General features: G+C 41.2%; 1 protein-coding gene across 6 annotated transcripts in view; it reads right to left on the reverse strand.

Moving 5' to 3' along the window:
- SORBS2 (sorbin and SH3 domain containing 2) overlaps positions 1-19,178 on the reverse strand; it is a 280,974-nt gene that overhangs the window by 118,572 nt on the left and 143,224 nt on the right. For 2 of the 6 annotated variants that reach the window (XM_044297794.1, XM_044297802.1), the window contains exon 7: positions 10,000-10,545. The exons of the other annotated variants lie outside the window; for them this stretch is intronic. In XM_044297794.1, the coding sequence (XP_044153729.1) occupies positions 10,000-10,545 (546 nt within the window). The remainder of the gene's footprint in view (positions 1-9,999; positions 10,546-19,178) is intronic. 6 annotated transcript variants of the gene reach the window in all.

Consider the following 19,178-nt stretch of genomic DNA (forward strand, 5'->3'; position numbering starts at 1 on the left):
GTAGAACTGGGTAAGATCATTGTGGCTGTGGGACACCAGCAGTCCATATTATTCACCTCATCAACAGAGCAACGCTAGCACTCATATTGATACATGCAGGACATTCAGCACCTGTACATGCAGCATGCTTCTGGACGGATGATCATATCCCCACAGACTGGAAGCAATTAACTGTACCGGCAGGCCTCAATGTACTGCAATTACTTGCTGTTCCCACAGCTGTTATAGCACTTCTTGTGCACACAGTTTGCAAAAGCATTTTAACCTCAGCAGTTAGCAATGCTTGGTAAATCTCTTTATTTCTTAAATAGATGCGTTATTAAACCAAACAAATATCACAGGAGTAAAATACAAAATATATAAAATACACAGTCAAGATTATTTCTCATTTATATATATTGCGCCGCATGACACAGCACTGCGTACAATACACTCACTCTGTCCGTGCCTTTAGTGGGGTTCAGTCTAATGAACATACATGCCATACACATCTTTTTCCTTAGGCACATGCAATTCAGCTATGTATAGTGTATTTCTGGACTATGAGAACATGTACTCGGGAAGCATGGGGAGGAGATGTAAATTCCATGCAAATGTACCTATGGTCAGATTCAAGCCGAGAACTGCAGGCCAGCAGTAATAACTAAAGAGGGCCATATACCTTCAAAATCTCTCTGACATCACCCCCACCCTAAGGCTACTTTCACACTTGCGCTTGATCGGATCCGTTCTGAACGGATCCGATCATATTAATGCAGACGGAGGCTCCGTTCAGTACGGATCCGTCTGCATTAATAACTTTAAAAAAATTCGCAAGTGCGCAAGTAGCCTGCGCGGATCCGTTCAGACTTTCAATGTAAAGTCAATGGGGGACGGATCCGCTTGAAGATTGAGCCATATGGTGACATCTTCAAGCGGATCCGTTCCCATTGACTTACATTGTAAGTCTGAACGCATCCGCACGCCTCCGCACGGCCAGGCGGACACCCGAACGCTGCAAGCAGCGTTCAGCTGTCCGCCTGTCCGTGCGGAGGGAGCGGAGCGGAGGCTGAACGCCGCCAGACTGATGCAGTCTGAGCGGATCCGCATCCATTCAGACTGCATCAGGGCTGGACGGAGGCGTTCGGGTCCGCTCGTGAGCTCCTTCAAACGGAGCTCACGAGCGGACCGACGAACGCTAGTGTGAAAGTAGCCTTAGGCCTCATGCACACGACCGTTGTTTCATTCCGTGTCCATTGTTCGGTTTTTTCGTGATTTTCTGCGGACCCATTGACTTTCAATGGGTCCGTTGAAAACTCGGCTATTGCACCGTTTGTCATCTGCGTCCGTGATCCGTGGTTCCAGTCCGTCAAAAAAATAAAACATGCACAATTTTTTTCACGGAAAACGGTTTACATTTACTTGAATGGGTACGTGAAAAAACGCGGAGGCACACAAGACCGCGCGGCCGCGTCCCTTTTTTTCCCTATCATTTGCATGGCAAACTTGACTTCGACTTTTTTTTACTTTCCTTCATGTCTGGTGATCCTCCAAAAATAAAGGAAGACACACGGAAACAAAAAAGGAAACGGATCACGGAACAACGGAACCCCATTTTGCGGAACGGAACACAACAATGGTCGTGTGCATGAGGCCTAATAGAGATGTACTCTCACCTTGACAGAGTGTGCATGCGTCTCAACAGGGAGAGGAGAGAAAGTTGCTGTCAGACACCTCTGACAGCAGATAATCTTGCTTATGAGTAAGGCTACTTTCACACTCGCGTTTGGTGCGGATCCGTCATGGATCTGCACAAACGCTTCCGTTCAGATAATACAACCGCATGCATCTGTTCAGAACGGATCCGTTTGTATTATCTGTAACATAGCCAAAACTGATCCGTCTTGAACACCATTGAAAGTCAATGGGGGACGGATCCGTTTTCTATTGTGCCAGATTGTGTCAGGATCTGTTTGCCTCCGCATCGTCAGTGTTTTGATGTCCGCCTCCAGAGCGGAATAGAGACAGATCGGAGGCAAACTGATGCATTCTGTGCGAATCCTTTTCCATTCAGAATGCAAACTGATCTGTTTTGGACCTCATGAGAGAGCCCTGAACGGATCTCAAAAACGGAAACCAAAACGCCAGTGTGAAAGTAGCCTTAAAGATCAGCTCATAAACAGCACCATACACGTAAGATAGCCAGTCTAGCCAAAAGCATCCGGTTTGGACGTTGTTGCTCTTACGTATATATGTGCAGTGCACCTTTAACTCTGAACCTTCCCTGTGCTGCTCAAAAATATGCTATTTGTATGCAGTTTATTAGCAAAGAATCGACAGGGCCCTTTCAAAAGTTTAAATCACTCATTTTACATGTTATACACAGGAACAGATACTTGGGTTTATTCCTCAAAACTTGACAATTTCCCCCGAAAAACTAATTGTAGAGCTTGAGGAGAGGGCATCTCTACTAACATTCTCTCACCTAAAATAAAGGATGTAACCAACTTGGGCTCCGCTGCATAGATATCACCTCTGAGGGGGAGATTTATGTTCTTAGTCTTGATATCCCCTGTGCCACCAAAGAAAGCCAGGCGCGGGCCACATCATAAATTAAATGTATCCTCCATCAGCCCGTGTGCCTAACTGAAATCTATGCCCACCGGTGTAGATTTCAGTCATCTTTTACGGCAGATCATCGACGTAAATGATGATAACTGTGACGGGTCAATGGCCCTTTTTGCAAGGTGCTGAGGGCAATGTAAAAACTCCACTTTTGACTCAATGGCATTTAAAAACTCACAAAACTGCGTATATAAATCTCCCCCTATGTTCAGGCCTTATTCACATGACAGTGATGAAAAAAATGGCCGTTAAAAAATGTAAAATGGTCCATTTTTTACGGATGCCTTTTTGAAAAACAATTGAATTGAATAGAGGCTATTGGGCTGTTAAGGCTACATGCACACGACTGTGGTGTGTTTTGCCGTCCGCAAATTGCGTATCTGCAAATCACGGATGGCATCCGTGTGCCTTCCGCAATTTGCTGAACGGCACGGGCAGCCATTGATATAACTGCCTATTCTTGTCCGCAAAACGGACAAGAATATGACAGTTTATATTTTTTTTTGGGGGCCACGGAACGGAGCAATGGATGCAGATAGCAAACTGAGTGCTGTCCGCATCTTCTGCTGCCCCATCGAAGTGAATGGGTCCGCATCCGAGCCGCCAAAACTGCGGCTCGGATGCGGACCAAAACAACGGTCGTGTGCATGAGGCCTAAAACTGATAAAATAGGACATGGTCCTATTTTTTTATGTCTGGTATTCACAGTCTGTTAAAAAAAATAAAAATGACGTATGAATACACCCATAGACTGTCATTGTTCTAAAAAAGGCCTTTATAAAAACGGTCATCAAACGGCCATTTTTCACTGTCATGTGAATAAGGCCTTAGCCAAATTCATTGCTTTATAGATGGGTGAAATCTTAAACTGATTTGAAACAACTCATTGAAACACATCACTTGCAATCATCTCAGATTTCTCTTTGTGGACAAATGAAATATTGTAGACAAGTATCATTTTACTCATATCACTGCAAAGATTTATGCATGAAGATGCATCGTATTAGATAAAGATTACTTGGCATTATTTTTTTCAAACTTCCAACTACATCATATTCAATATTAAATGGAACCTGTCACCATGAAAATGCAATGTAAGCTACAAGCAGCATGTTATAGAGCAGGAGGAGCTGAGCCGACTGATATATAGTTTTGTGAAAAAAGATTCAGTAAAACTTGTAATTTATTCATTTATATTCCTGCTCATTCTGGGCTGTGAAGTCAAGGAGGTCCTATCAGTGATTGACAGGCTTCCCTCTATGAGGAGGTGGTCCTATCAGTGATTGACAGCCTTCCCTCTATGAGGAGGTGGTCCTATCAGTGACTGACAGCCTTCCCTCTATGAGGAGGAGGTCCTATCAGTGACTGACAGCCTTCCCTCTATGAGGAGGTGGTCCTATCAGTGACTGACAGCCTTCCCTCTATGAGGAGGTGGTCCTATCAGTGACTGACAGCCTTCCCTCTATGAGGAGGAGGTCCTATCAGTGACTGACAGCCTTCCCTCTATGAGGAGGTGGTCCTATCAGTGACTGACAGCCTTCCCTCTATGAGGAGGTGGTCCTATCAGTGATTGACAGCCTTCCCTCTATGAGGAGGTGGTCCTATCAGTGACTGACAGAGGAGGTGGTCCTATCAGTGATTGACAGCCTTCCCTCTATGAGGAGGTGGTCCTATCAGTGATTGACAGCCTTCCCTCTATAAGGAGGTGGTCCTATCAGTGATTGACAGCCTTCCCTCTATGAGGAGGTGGTCCGATCAGTGACTGACAGGCTTCCCTCTATGAGGAGGTGGTCCTATCAGTGACGGACAGTCTTCCCTCTATGAGGAGGTGGTCCTATCAGTGACTGACAGCCTTCCCTCTATGAGGAGGTGGTCCTATCAGTGACTGACAGTCTTCCCTCTATGAGGAGGTGGTCCTATCAGTGATTGACAGGCTTCCCTCTATGAGGAGGAGGTCCTATCAGTGATTGACAGGCTTCCCTCTATGAGGAGGAGGTCCTATCAGTGATTGACAGGCTTCCCTCTATGAGGAGGTGGTCCTATCAGTGATTGACAGGCTTCCCTCTATGACTGTGTATACAGAGATAACTGATAGGACATCCTACCGGACTTCACAGCCCAGAGTGAGCAGGAATTTAATTTAATGAAATACAAGTTTTTCTAAATAATTTCCCATAAAATCATATCAATCTGCCCAGCTTGTCTTGCTCTATAATATGCTGCTTTCAGCTCAGAAACCATGTTCAATGTGACAGGTTCCCTTTAAATGGTTCCATTAAAAAGTACAATTTGTCCCGCAAACAACGACTATGTGAATGGAACAATAAAAAAAAGCTATGGCTCCAGGAAGGCAGGGAGTAAAAAAAACAGCAAAAACTAAAAAACACCATGTCAGGAAAGGCCAATGCAGACAGCTAAATCAATTCTGAGCAGCAGCTGCTATACAGAAACAATGCAGATGCTATCGCCCGTCCTCATACTGTGGAGGGTGTACTGTGGAGGGTGTACTGTGGATGTAAGTATAAATCCAGCATAAGGGTAAATAGAATAATAGTAGGGTTCAAAGCTGTAGTGAAAGTGATGATAGTAATTTTACAGCAAACACTATTGTGGCTCCAGATATGGGTCTTAAAGTGACAGGTCTTCAAATAATTACACACTTTAACCTGGCAGAATGGAAAGCACATGTTTCCACTGACAACATTGAAAGGAATTAGGTAGATAGCCTTTAGAGATGTATAATTATAGGTCTCCCGGCACTGATGTATTAATGGAATTTACTATAAACATATGCTGTAATTATATTGTTAGTTGTACTGATAGTTTATTAGACTTAATTTATATTGTAAAATAAATAATTTAACACTTGAATGCTAAGATATTTAACCCCTTAAGGTCCAGGTTAATTTTAGTTTTTGCATATTCGTTTCTTCCTCCACGCCTTCCAGGACCCATAACTTTTTTATTTTTCCTTAACACAACCTTTTGATGGCTTATTTTTGTTGTGGGTTAAATAGTATTTTTAAATGGCACAATATATATTTATCTTATATTGAAAAATGGCCAAAATATTATTTGCCAGGTGAAAAAAAACAAAAACAAAAACGATGTTTCCCACCATGCTTTTAAGGGTTTTATATTGTTCACTATACATAAAAAAATACATGACAAGCGTATTCTGTGGGTCAGTACCATTACGGCACCATAGTCTGACAACTTTTTAATGTTTTTATCTAAAGAGCTGTGCAAAGGTTTGTTTTCTGAAGGGCGAGATGGAGATTTTATTTGGACTATTTTGAGGTATATATGACTTTTTAAACACTTTTTATTCAATTCTCTGCGAAGGCCAAGGTGACCAAAAGATTTCCTGCACAGCATTCACCATGCAGAAGAAATGTTTTACATCTTGATAGTTTGTACATTTTCAGCCTCTGAGGTATCTATTATGTTTTTTCTGTTTATGTATATATGTAAAATTGGTAAAGGACGGGAATAAGTATTTTTACTATTTTTGTGGTCTTTAATTGTTCAAAAATATTTTTCTATTTTTTTCTCTGTAATTTTTAGTCCCCTTAAAGGACTTGTACATGATATATTCTGATTAGGGATGAGCGAACCCGAACTTTGGGGTTTGGATGGTGTAAGAATTCCGTTATGGATAACGGAATTCGTAGACGGAATGCAAAACAGAAGCCTTTAAGAGACACTCCATTTTGATCGGTCATAATAGAAGTCTATGGCCAAGCATAATGGATCCATCTGGTTTCGGTTATGCAGGACTTTGTGTTCACTATGACAGACCTGGGAGCCTTCTCAAGGCCCCAGGCTATCAAAACAACTGATCAGAGCCCCTGGATTATCTCCTATTCCGGTTCCTGTGTCTGGGTGTTGACTTTATTACGTAGCCACTATCCACTGCATATGGAGTGGGATCAGCTAATGACTCTGCTCCATACTCCACTTGTGCCCCACTGATGTACTATTACATCAGGGTTTGCGAAGGGGTTAGAAGACTGCTAAATGTATAAGGAGTATTGGTCAGCTAATCTGGCATGTCTGCTTTAATAAATACTTGTATTTCCCTGAAACAATACTTGAGCAGCTTTTTTTTAGAATACTGTGTTATGTCGTTCTTGTTAAATGATTCGGACCCTTCGATGTCTGACCTGACCCTCCGATGTCTGGTCTGAGCTGTACTGACCTTCGATGCCTACCCTGACCTCAAAATGTTTATTGGATTGCTCATACTCTGTCTGCCCAGATCTTGGCCTGTCCCTGACTATGGTTTTGTCTGAACGCTCAATGACCCCTGTGGGTCAGCTGTCAATCACACAGAGATTACTCCAGGAGGTAGCGGCCTGGTGGTTCCCTGCAGCAAAGTCTAGATCCCTGTACATGGGGTTAAAAGGTGAAAGCCAGGGTACTGTCAGGATAAGACCTTAAGCTTAACCCCAAGCCAAATCTGTTGTTGACACAGTGGTCCCACACCAACTACAACAACATACACATTTATAGAATACAAGAACTTTAAAGAATGGGTGTAAAGTTAGCAGTTTGCCTAGCCAAGCTGCTGTATCTGCTCAGTCTAAACTAGCTATACTATGTCTCCATCACTGTTATTTTATTAGTTTTTTCAAAAAGGGGCCCAGTACCTGTACTATCTGATTCAAAGTATACATATTCCATATGCTAATTGGCTTATCTGCACCACCATCTTTTCCTCTAAGCTCAGTAAAAAAAACATGTGCTGACTTCTGCTAGGCTTTGCCAAGGTACTGTGCATGTGCCAGCAAGCATCATGTGCAGAATCATGGGCAGTATGTGTCTGAAACTAGGCTGCGGAACAGTGTCAATCAACTGCAGAGAGCAAGAGTTGCAGTCAAAGCTCACAAATATGGCATATTTTTCTGAGTCAGATTAAAAAAATAACAATTTTTCCTAGTAGTCTAAAAAGATGCACAATACCTTGTGTAATTGATGGCAAACTTTTTCTGTACCATATGTAAATGCAGTGTTAGGAGCCTGCTGGGTTCCCTTTAAAAGTCTATAATACTGTACTGTATAACAAAGCAAACACCGTGAACTTTTTACATTGTAATTGTTACTTTGTTAGCACAGATTTTTTTGCAGTATGCAAGATACAAAACAACTCATATTAAAGTCACACAAGTCCAATTTCTCTTACTCCCTGTTTGGAAACAAAATCAGTAATGTATTTCAATAATAAAAGAAAATGACTTAAGATTCTGAATAACTGCAGTCTGGACTACAGTATCTCAATGTTTGACATGTCAATGTTCTAGAGCCCCCAAGATATGAGGGGTAATAATCTGATGTTGCACTGAAAAGAAGAAATCCCATGGCCTTATCACCATGTAAGAGGTTGCAGAAATGTGTCCCCTCAGAAGCAGTTATTATATAAATATGAATAGACATCTTTTCGAGCTATTTTACAGTACATTAGCGTTAGGACAATGCAAACAGTAACACTTTAGGGGTCTTTGCATCAATGCTAAAATAGTTGACAGATTTTTTGTAGCTAAAGCTTTGGCGAATATTAAAGTGAACAAACACTGAAAAAACTAAGATAAAAACATCCTGCACAATATGATATGGAAAAGTGCGGATGTCCCTGGCCATATCATTAAAGAAAACCACAGAAATGCACTTAGCAAAGTAGATGCAAGCATTATATATGGACTAAGCCCTCATTCTGATATAATATCTGAGACACTTAGCCAATATAGTTTGATCAAAATACATCTGAGCCCGCCTACCAAGCGCCAAGGTAGTCTCAGGTCAGGCGGGTCCTACGCTAAACCTACCTAAGCCATTGGGCTTCTATGTGCAGGAGCGAAGATGCCGCACATATGGCGTGCTGCTCCTAGTCACCTCCATGTGTATCATGCAACCAATGGGAGGAGGAGCAAGCACAGCCATATGTACCACCTAATTAAGGTGCTCTATTGGATAGGGGAGGGGGCAAAAGTGCAGAGGAATGCTACTCCCAAGATAATAGGTGCGCATTCACACTTGAAGATGCCACTCCCTCAAGCAAATACTACATAGAACAAACACAGAAAAAACTAAGATAAAAACAATATATATATATATATATATATTATTATTATTATTATTTATTATTATTATTTATTATTTAAGCGCCATTCATTCCATAGCGCTGTACATATGATAAGGGGTATACATACATAACAGACAATTGTACTAATCATAAACAAGATGAGATACAAACTGGTACAGAAGGAGAGAGGGCCCTGCCCGTGAGGGCTTACAATCTACATGGTATGGGAGAAGGACACAGTAGGTGCGGGTTGAGTTGGTCATGGTGGTATAGAGGCAGCAGGGTCATTGGTTGTAGGCTTGTCTGAAGAGGTGGGTTTTCAGGTTTCTTTTGTAGGATTCCACTGTAGGTGAGAGTCTGATATGTTGGGGTAGCGAGTTCCAGAGTATGGGGGATGCACGGGAGAAATCTTGGAGTCGATTGTGGGAAGAGGCGATAAGAGGAGAGGAGAGAAGGAGGTCTTGTGAGGATCGGAGAGTGCGCGTGGGGATGTATCGGGAAAGTAGCTCAGAGATGTAGGGAGGGGACAGGTTATGGACAGCCTTGTATGTGTTTGTCAGTACTTTGAAGTGGATTCGTTGGGCAATGGGGAGCCAGTGAAGGGATTGGCAGAGGGGAGAGGCAGAGGAGTAATAAGGTGAGAGGTGGATTAGTCGGGCAGCGGAGTTGAGGATAGATTGGAGGGGTGCGAGGGTGCTAGATGGAAGGCCACAGAGGAGAATGTTGCAGTAGTCTAGGCGGGAGATAATGAGGGCATGTACGAGCATTTTCGCAGATTCAAAGTTAAGGAAAGCACGGATGCGGGAGATGTTTTTGAGTTGGAGGCGGCAGGTGGTGGAAAGGGCTTGGATGTGCGGTCGGAAGGAAAGGGCAGAATCTAAGGTCACTCCAAGGCAGCGGGCTTTTTTGACTGGGGATAATGTGCAGCCATTGATCGTGATAGATAGGTCTGTTGGGGGGGTTGAACAAGATGGGGGAAAGATTATGAATTCTGTCTTATCCATGTTAAGTTTAAGAAATATATATATATAATGCTTGCATCTACTTTACAAAGTGCATTTCTGTGAATATTAAAGTGAAGTAACATTACTGATCTCTCTTACACAACATTTATACAGTAGATATATGAGGGTACTACGAAGCTGACACCTCTGCATTGATACACAGACCCCCTGAAATTTCAACATGCTGTCTCATGCTACTTGATCAATTCACTATTTCTAGGTCCCGTTCTTACTATTAGGTTAGGTTAAAGCACTAGATCACAGCACTGCATTCCTTGTTAGACAAGACACTTGAAACTATGAGTATACCACTTGTGTCTCTGTAGCAGTCTTTTGTCCAGAAATACTAGCAGGGGCCTTGAAAGTGTCCAAAGACATTGCTGCAGGAGGTCCATGATATCCAGGATTCTCTTCTCCCTTGGTGTCCTGCTTTGAAGCTATCTCAACAGACAGTGAAGCTGTATGTTTTTCAGGGACAGGGTTATGGGGCAAGAGGTTGGGTGAGTAGTTTTGTTGAACGTAAGAATGGGCTTTTCTCGGGAAAGTGTTAGAGGGAGAGTTACCTGAAGAGTACTCTTTTAGAATTAATTTTAGGGTGGAAACTCTACGTTCTTTTGAATCCTGCTTCTGCTCCAGAAATTTACTGTTCACGTGTTCTGACTGAACATTTGAAAATGAAACCTGTGGACTAGTAGTCTTTTGTTGCATGCTTGTGCTCGACATAGCAGAATAAAGCATGCTTCCCTTATTGGACTGAACACTTGTTGGGCTTACTATATACCCACTTATCTCGCCCTGCTGGAAATTAGTTGATGCCCTCTGATAACTGCCTTGTCTAGGGGGAGGTGGGGGTGCCTGTTATTTATATGAAACCATATAACAGAAAAGAACATGGAAAGAAACAAAAGAAGAAGCATATATTAAGCATGTTTAGAAATGTTAAATTATTAGTTCACGGAAGCTATATTTTGTATAGTTCAGAACAATATAAACCACATGAAAACAATACACCAATACACTAATATGTATCCTTCTGTTTTTCTAGCCATGTTGTATAAACCAAAGGAATCCAGTTCTATGTCTATAAAAAAAAAAGGAACCAACATTTTAAAGGGAAATCATTCCCTCTTCATTGAGCTTCTGAAATTGCTCAATAAGATGCACTGCAAATCTTTACCATTGAAATGAATGGGTTCGCCCCTGTTCTGCAAAATTGTGGAACGGGTGCGGACCTGTTTATACGGGTTATCTAAGGCTCAGTTCTCATCACGGTTTTGTGTTACGTTTTATGTATACAAAGAACGTATATGTTAAATGGACGCCTCCAAACAGAAGCCGTACAGTTACATCTGTCACCAAAGAATTGCTTACCATGTACCACTTTAATGTAGTTGGCAAAATTAAAGGGGTTGTCTCACTTCAGTAAATGGCATTAAAGTTAAACTGCTGAAATATCCTCTGGATAGGTCATCAGTATCTGATTGGTGAGGGTCTGACACCCGGGACCCCCGCCGATCAGCTGTTTCAGAAGGCACTGATGCTCCTTTGAGTGCCGCAGCCTTCTAGCAGCTTGCCAAGCACAGAATCAGTGAATTCTATGTTGATCAACTGTCAACTGGAGTTACTATGAAGGGACCATCTACCTAATGACTCTATTATCTCGGATTTCACAATATTAAACAGATAAACAGATGAAAATTCTTTCAAGATGCTTACTAGCCTAAGGTCATGTGTTAAATGGAGTATGCCTAATAACAGTTCTGTTAATCTGATGCTTCGCTGTAAAGGAAATGTTCACATATGTCTATACATGATATTAAAGGTAGCTCTAGGTTATTTTTAGGGATGAGCGAATTAACTTTGGATGAAACATCTGAAGTAAATACACATAAAGCCTCGTTCCAATACTGTGCGGAGCAGGAGCTCCGTACAGTATTATAATGTATTGGCTCCGATGAGATAAAGGTAATAACTTCGGCTCATCGGAGCCAATACATTCTAATGCTGTACGGAGCTCCTGCTCTGCACAGTATTGGAACGAAGCTTAATGCAAATTGACTTCGGATGTTTCATCCGAAGTCAGTTCGCTCATCCCTAGTTATTTTCACAAAGCATTTTTTGCCACAGATTTGTTGTACATTTTACATACTAAATTCCATGGAATAAATGCCCAACTAGCCATTGTTATAATTGTAGATTCCAAAATTTGTAGCAAGTCAATTATATTTTAGATTTTCCCACAGATTTCGCCACTTTCAATGCAGCATGTGTGTAATCCAGCAAATCAGCAGCAAAATCTGCATGTAAAAAAGTTTGGACTGATAAGCCTTAGTAAAATGTTGCAGTTCTCAATCATAGTTCTGAAACACTTATGGTTTTGTTGCAGATTTTAGTACGGTTTTAGTTTTGTGATATGTGTGGTGCCCCCCTGTGGTTTCTTATGATACGTATATTCTTTATTGAATTGATGATATACACTTGGGCGCACGTAAGACTGGCATTTTAGACGCCGGTCTTAATAAAGCCCCATAGCCGGTGGAGTATCCGGCGTAGTTATGAAGAGGCGCCGGCTTCTCCATAACTTCAGGGCATCAAGCGCCAGTTCTAAATGTAAGAAAGCTTCTGAGCTGTCTTACATTTAGAACATTTTCTACACCTAAAACAGGCGTAGAAAATGATGACTGAAACGGGCCTTCCGGCCCCTACCCTTCCCCGCCCAATTTTTTAGACCTGGCGTGATCAGGGTGAAGTTGCAGATTGCGGCACAACTAACCGTTGCGCGACAATCTGCGCCAGAAGTACATGTAATATAGACGTACTTCAGTATAATAAATGACCCCATTGGTTTATAATAGTTCAACTATATAAAAAGTTATTCCATTACAGAGAAATGGAAATTCAGACACCGTTGTTTGGTATGAAAAATGGTAATAAGCATTTTCATTCTACGTTCATGCAAACCTATTATGTAAATTAGAACCTAGAAGAACTAATGAATCCTTTTCAGTGTGCTGCTGAAATTGTTCAATATGACAGACTGCAAATCTTTTACCATACCTACAGGGTTGAAAACTGTCTAGGAAGAAGGGATGTGACTAAAATTTTTAAAATTTGGTTACAATATTAGAGTGAAAGGATAAAGTTTAATAGCAAAAACTGTACAGCCTGTTGGGCTGCCTCTTGCCTGAATACAAGATAATATACAGTTAAGCATGGAGGCATACAGGTTCGGTATGGTATCCTGTAGCACATTAGCTCACAGATGATGCAGCTGGACCTGTAGGCTGTCAAAGCTGGTGCCCTACAAATGCTCAACTGGCATTAAATCTGGTGAAGTGTTAGAATCTGGCAGAGACAATCCTGAGAAACCCTTGCTGTGTGGGAGCAAGCATTATCCTGTTGAAAAATGCCAGGATGTCCGGCACATATCGCTGAGCTGTTAGTATCCCTCGTTAGTATCCCTCGTAGGGGTGACCAACTGTCATATGCAATGGCTCCCAAGATCATCACACCAGAAGTTGGGGTATTGTGTCGCTCCACAGCAAAGGCAGGGTTGACACGCTCACCATGAGGCCTTCATACCAGAACCCAACCATAATGGAATCCCAAACAGAAACAGGATTCATCTCTAAAGACGATACGGTTCCAGTGCATAGCAGTCCAGGTTTATCATTCACAACACCACTGCAAATGGTGCATTAGTATCTGATCGGTGAGGGTCCGACACCCAAGACCCTTGCCAATCAGCTGTTTCAGAAAGCACTGACGGTCCTTTGAGTGCCACGTCCTTCTAGCAGCTTGCCAAGCACAGAATCAGTGAATTCTATGTTGATCAGTTGTCAACTGGTGTTACATGTGGTCTATGAAGGGACCATCTACCAACCATCATGGAATCCCAAACTGGATTCATCTCTAAAGACGATATGGTTCCAGTGCATAGCACACCAGGTTTATCATTCACGACACCACTGCAAATGAAATGATGGGTGCTGTGGCACATAATTGTCTTCTGCTAAGCACTTGGAAATGGTCTGGGCAAAGAAACGGGTATGTAATGAAGGTGCTCCCTGTGTCGTAATGGTGGACAACGAAACTGTGGGACCTGCTCATGCTTGTTGGTGGGTCAAATGATCCTCTCTGCTGGTTGTCTGTCTGGGCATTCCGAAGCCTGTTTGCTGTGTGTGCCCTCACATAACCACTGCTCCCAACACATCCTAACAGCTAGGTCAGAACAGCCTAGGTGGTGGGCAATTCATTGAAAGGACTATAGTCTTTCTCTAAGTCCAATGATGCATCCCCTGATAAAGGCATGTCTAGCAGTCAATGATCTACCACCAAAAGGTGCACTACCCGAAAGTAGCCTCTGAGAGGCTTTTTATAGGGCAGCAGGGGAAGCACTTGTATGCCCTCTTGTGGCAAGACCCAGTGTCTAATCGTACTACACTTGTAATCATTTATATATCTGCCTGAGATACAACTGCATGCCAAATTTTTGCCGCAATCCAACATTTCTATTTGGACGCATTATTTTTTTGTGTGAGTGTACTACAGAAAACCACAGGTGTTCCCTGAGAGTCTGTATTTAACAGATCTGTATTTGATTAGCGGGTCTGGGCCTTATTTCTTAAGGGGATTTGGTATAGAGGTTTTGATCTGGGGTCTGTATTTATTCTAGGGTTTTTATTTATCGCAGGGTATCTTTTTCTGTGGTCTAATCTGACATATGTATTTATTTGGGGGTCTGTGGTAAGGGGGTCAGGTCTGATTTGGTAGTCATTTTTGTGGTCTGTATTTATCTTGTGGTCTGTATTCAGGGCATCGGTCTGAAATATGTATCTATTCTCGACTGGAGACTGGAGTCTGTATTTATTGAGCAGGAGATATAGTTATGGTCCATATTTATTTTAGGGGTTTAACCTAGAGTCTGTATGTGTTCTGGGTTCATATTTATGCAGAGGTCTTTATTTGTCTAAGGTGTCTGGCCTGGGTGTTTATTCTGTATAGCAGTGTGCATGTCCACCTACTGAGGTGGTTGCACATGCTATGTTCCATCCTTCAACTTCTTCCAGAAATATTTACCGTTATAAGCTGTGATAGTTACAGTGAGAGAGGTGCAGGAGGAAGGACACGCTCCCTGAGAAAGGATACACCTCTTGAGCAGCCAGCCTGAATATAATCTACAATAGCAATTTGTGCAATGAATGGGGGAGCTCTGGATCCATGTGAGGCATAGGGTTGGTTGTAGATTTCTTAGAAACTGGCATGTACTATATTATGTCTGCTTTTCATTATTCACATCAATCATGGCATAACCCCTTTAAAAGGTTCTAGTCTTGGGTCCATATCCAGTGATCTAGTGTGGGATATTTATTTTGGTATCTGATCTGAATATATATGTATTTATTTTGGGTACTGGGTACCATTGTATGGAAGAGTGGAATTTTGTTTTAGCAGTACACTGGCATATACTGGCCATATAATTTTTGGCCTCTACCAGGCTTATATAACCTTGTGGAAACCTGCATGTATTTTGGGAGGTTTCCTGGCATACATGCTAAATGTACATCACAATCCAGGTCTAAAACTCATTCAGACACTATTACAGTTTAGGGCAAAATATGAGGCAATACCTCGTATTATTTTTGAGGCCACCATCTATCTGTTACTACTTTTTGGGGTTAGTATCTGTAATGCATCATTATTTCTAAACTATAGTTTTATGACCTCCGGGGCAGCAACCGTCACAGCACTGAGGGTAGCAGTAAAAGGTAGGGTTTGAGTGGAGAATAGGGGGATGCTGAAAAATCAAGAAGCCAATGACGTCTGGGAAGCAAAATCTACAGGAGGCGGCATCATGGTGGTCTTGGTAGTGCGGAAAAAAGGGAACCAAACATCTCCAACCAGAGATGATATCACCCATAGGTTAAAGAGCTTCCCATAAATGTGTCTAAAAAGTTACCTCTAAATAGGTTGACTTATTTTACAATGTTTAAATGACTGTGAAGACATATGAAGATAATGAAGAATGTTTGGGGAGGGTCACTCATCAAATCCTTGCACTGGGCCCACCAATGTGTTAAAACAATCCTGATTGACATCTGTTAATTATACTCAGTGTCGGACTGGGGTACCTAGGGCCCATCAGTAAAATTTATTTTGGGGGCCCACCATACGGATACTTTCAAATATAATAAATAATCTAACAAGTTTTTTATATGAACATAGGCTGGTGGAGTTGCTGTACATTGATCAAATGTATGTAGTGCAAAAAGTCTAATGTGTTATGTTATATAAACATCACATTCTGTGAAATGTAGGTGTGCTCATCTGTTGCCAACTGCTTTTGCATTAGGTTTCTTCTTCTGTGCTAACCAATTTTCTAGGAGGTTACAGTATGGATTCTACTAGGCAGAATTACAAATCAGCAACTGTAGAAAGTGACAAAAAAAAGTTCCCTAGAGGGTTATGAATAGAAAAACAGGGTAAAAAATGATATGTAACCCCTTAATGACATGCGCCGCACATAGCAATGCGGGCAACATAGCTGCCATACCTGCTGTTTCACACAGCAGACACCTGGGGTCAATGTATGCGATTGACGATAATGGCGATCACAGACATTTAACTCCTCAGATGAAGTAGTCAATTGTGACCTCAGCATCCTAGGGAGCTTTCCCCAAGACCACTGTGCTACCGGGGTCCAAGCGGTTTCTGTTGCTCTGAGATGGGGGAAGTTGTTCATTGTTTGTGATATTATGTTGGCCTGCAGGTAGCAGTACTGCATTGGAATATACTGAATTTCCCATACACTAGTTTATTAAATCACATTAGTGTATGGAAGAAGCAATATAATGATTTTACATGCAGGTCCCCTGGGGGAAGGAGGTGTTTAAAAAAAATTACAACAAAAACAAGATTTTAAATCTGTATATTAAAAAAATCAAAAAATTCAAATTACTCCCTTTACACATAATAAAAATAAACAATAAAAAATAAAGATTGTTTGTGCCACCAAATCCTAAAAGGGCAAAACTATTAAAATGTAAAGTGTAAATATATTTATCCTGTAACGGAAAAAAAAAAAAAAAAAAAGAGGAATTCATTTATTTTAAGTTTCACTTTCCGCAAACAACTGAATAAATAGTGATCAAAAAGTCATACACATGCCAAAATAGTATCAATTAAAACTACAGATTGCTGCACCAAAAATAAGCCCCCACACAGTTCTGTAGATGGAAATATAGAAAAGTCAGAATATAGCAATGAAAATAAAAAAGTAATTTTTTCCAAAGTTTTTAAAACACAAGAATAAAATACATAAATGTGGTATCACTGTAATCAAAAGAACCCAGAGAATGTAGGGCACAGGTCAGCTTTACCGCATAGGGAACACCGTAAAATCGAAACCCATAAAACTATGGCGGAATTGCTTATTTTTTTTCAATTCCAACCCATTTAATTTTTTTTTTCCAGCTTCCCATTACTACATTATATGCAGTATTAAATGGTGCCATTAGAAAGTACAACTTAGGCTACATGCACACGACCGTATGTGTTTTGCGGTCTGCAAATTGCAGATCCGTCCCCAAAAAATGTATGCCATCCATTTATTTTTGTGGATCCATTGTAACAATGCTTAAAACGGACAAGAATAGGACATGTTCTATTTTTTTTGCGGGGCTACGGAACGGACATACTGATGTGCTGTATGTGTGCTGTCCGCATTTTTTGCGGACCCATTGAAATGAATGAGTCCGCATGAATGAGGAACAGACCCGGAAACAAACAACGTTCGTGTGCATGAGGCCTTATTCCACAAAAAAACAAGCCTTTATATGACTGAACAGAAAAATAAAAAAACTGATGGTTCCAGGACGGCAGGGTTTAAAAAATGGAAACGTGAAAACGGAAAATGAAGGGGTCATGAAGGGCTTAAAAAAGGGCTGAATAGACCTGAAAAAAAAAGCTCAAGGACCCATATTTGCCAGTAAAGATGCGTAAATGTGAAGTGAACACATGTAAATGAGCTCTTCTACCATACCTTTCTCCTTGCCTATAAGACTCTTCACAACTACTAGGCACCCTCCATAAGGAGATATTGTACCTCCCGAAAAGTGCACATAATTTATATTTTTCCGTATGTTAATATCTTTTAGGTTCAAAAATAAATACATTTCTTATGACCAATAAAAATGAGTATTGGTAATTAAATTTGTGTTCCTGTTACAATATTTATTAAGATTTATGGTTAAAAAAAACCGGATGAAAACATGCATACTTGATGGTACCTCTCCATATGGTTATAATGTTCTGAATCTCAGATAAACCCCAAACACCATTATACGGGATTATGCATTGTTCCAGATGGTTCATCTCAAGCTGCGATGTTAAATCTTGCTTAAAAACAATAACATGCAGGGAGAAGATGGAGCTTCCAATCACCGTAATGAGATAAAAAAGCTAATTTGAATAAGATAAGATTACATTTATGAAAGAGAACACAGCAATATTAGAAGGGAGCTTTGAGTCCTATAATGAATTAAAGAAGCACTCCAGCAGTTTTTTTTGACAAATAATGCCAGCTCTACAGCAATATTTTAGCAGTGTACTTTGTTCTATCACAGCTCAGCTCCATCAATACAAATCCTTTTGTTATGGCCAGCTTTATTATGTCAGTCTTACCTAAATGGACAGGATGACAGTCTCTCCTGTGTTGCTGACTTCCTGTAGGCTACATGATTATATTATAATCTACCAAATAATTCTCAGACACATCCTCTCCTAACCAAGCTATAGCTGTTCTTTTTTTCTGTTCTGTCAGTGCTACTAAAGATATTCCTGTCTTATCTACGGGTTCTGGGGTGCAGTAATATAGCAGGGGAGTCTCTACAATGATTAGCAGCATAGTTATAAAACTCCCCTGACTCACCCGGTCTATACTATCTGTGCCTGCAGTGTGCAGAGTCTACAGAGTATCCTATGAGTTGCAGCTTCACACTGCTCTTAGAGCTGACAAGGAGTCTTGGGAGACAGGCTGATGCTGCTCACATAGGATACACCGAGACTGTAAGTTAGGAGACATCAATTCTAAGACACTGATCTATTTCTGCCTTCACATGGTAAGACTCCACCCCTGTTTCTCTGGCAAACCAGAGGCATAATGGGTAATGTAGACTAGATTACGAGAACCATAAAAGAGGGGAAGAAGGAGCCAAGATTGCAGATTACCCATAAATGGACACCAACATAAACAGGTATACAAAATTCTTTAATAATAGACTATGCTGCATTATATGGGGGGAAAAACTGTCGGAGTCCTTCTTTAAAGAGTCCTTCGGAATCTCCAATGAAATCCCTGTTGTTGAGACTATTCTGCTAAGCATGAGTCCAAATATGTTTGGTCCTTCTTCTGGAAGAATAATGTGTGAATTTTTTACAAGCCACGCCATGCCCCATTTATATGACAGAGCCAAGAGTTGCTGAGAAGC

The sequence above is a fragment of the Bufo gargarizans genome, chromosome 1, assembly GCF_014858855.1.
Source record: "Bufo gargarizans isolate SCDJY-AF-19 chromosome 1, ASM1485885v1, whole genome shotgun sequence".
NCBI lineage: Eukaryota > Metazoa > Chordata > Amphibia > Anura > Bufonidae > Bufo > Bufo gargarizans.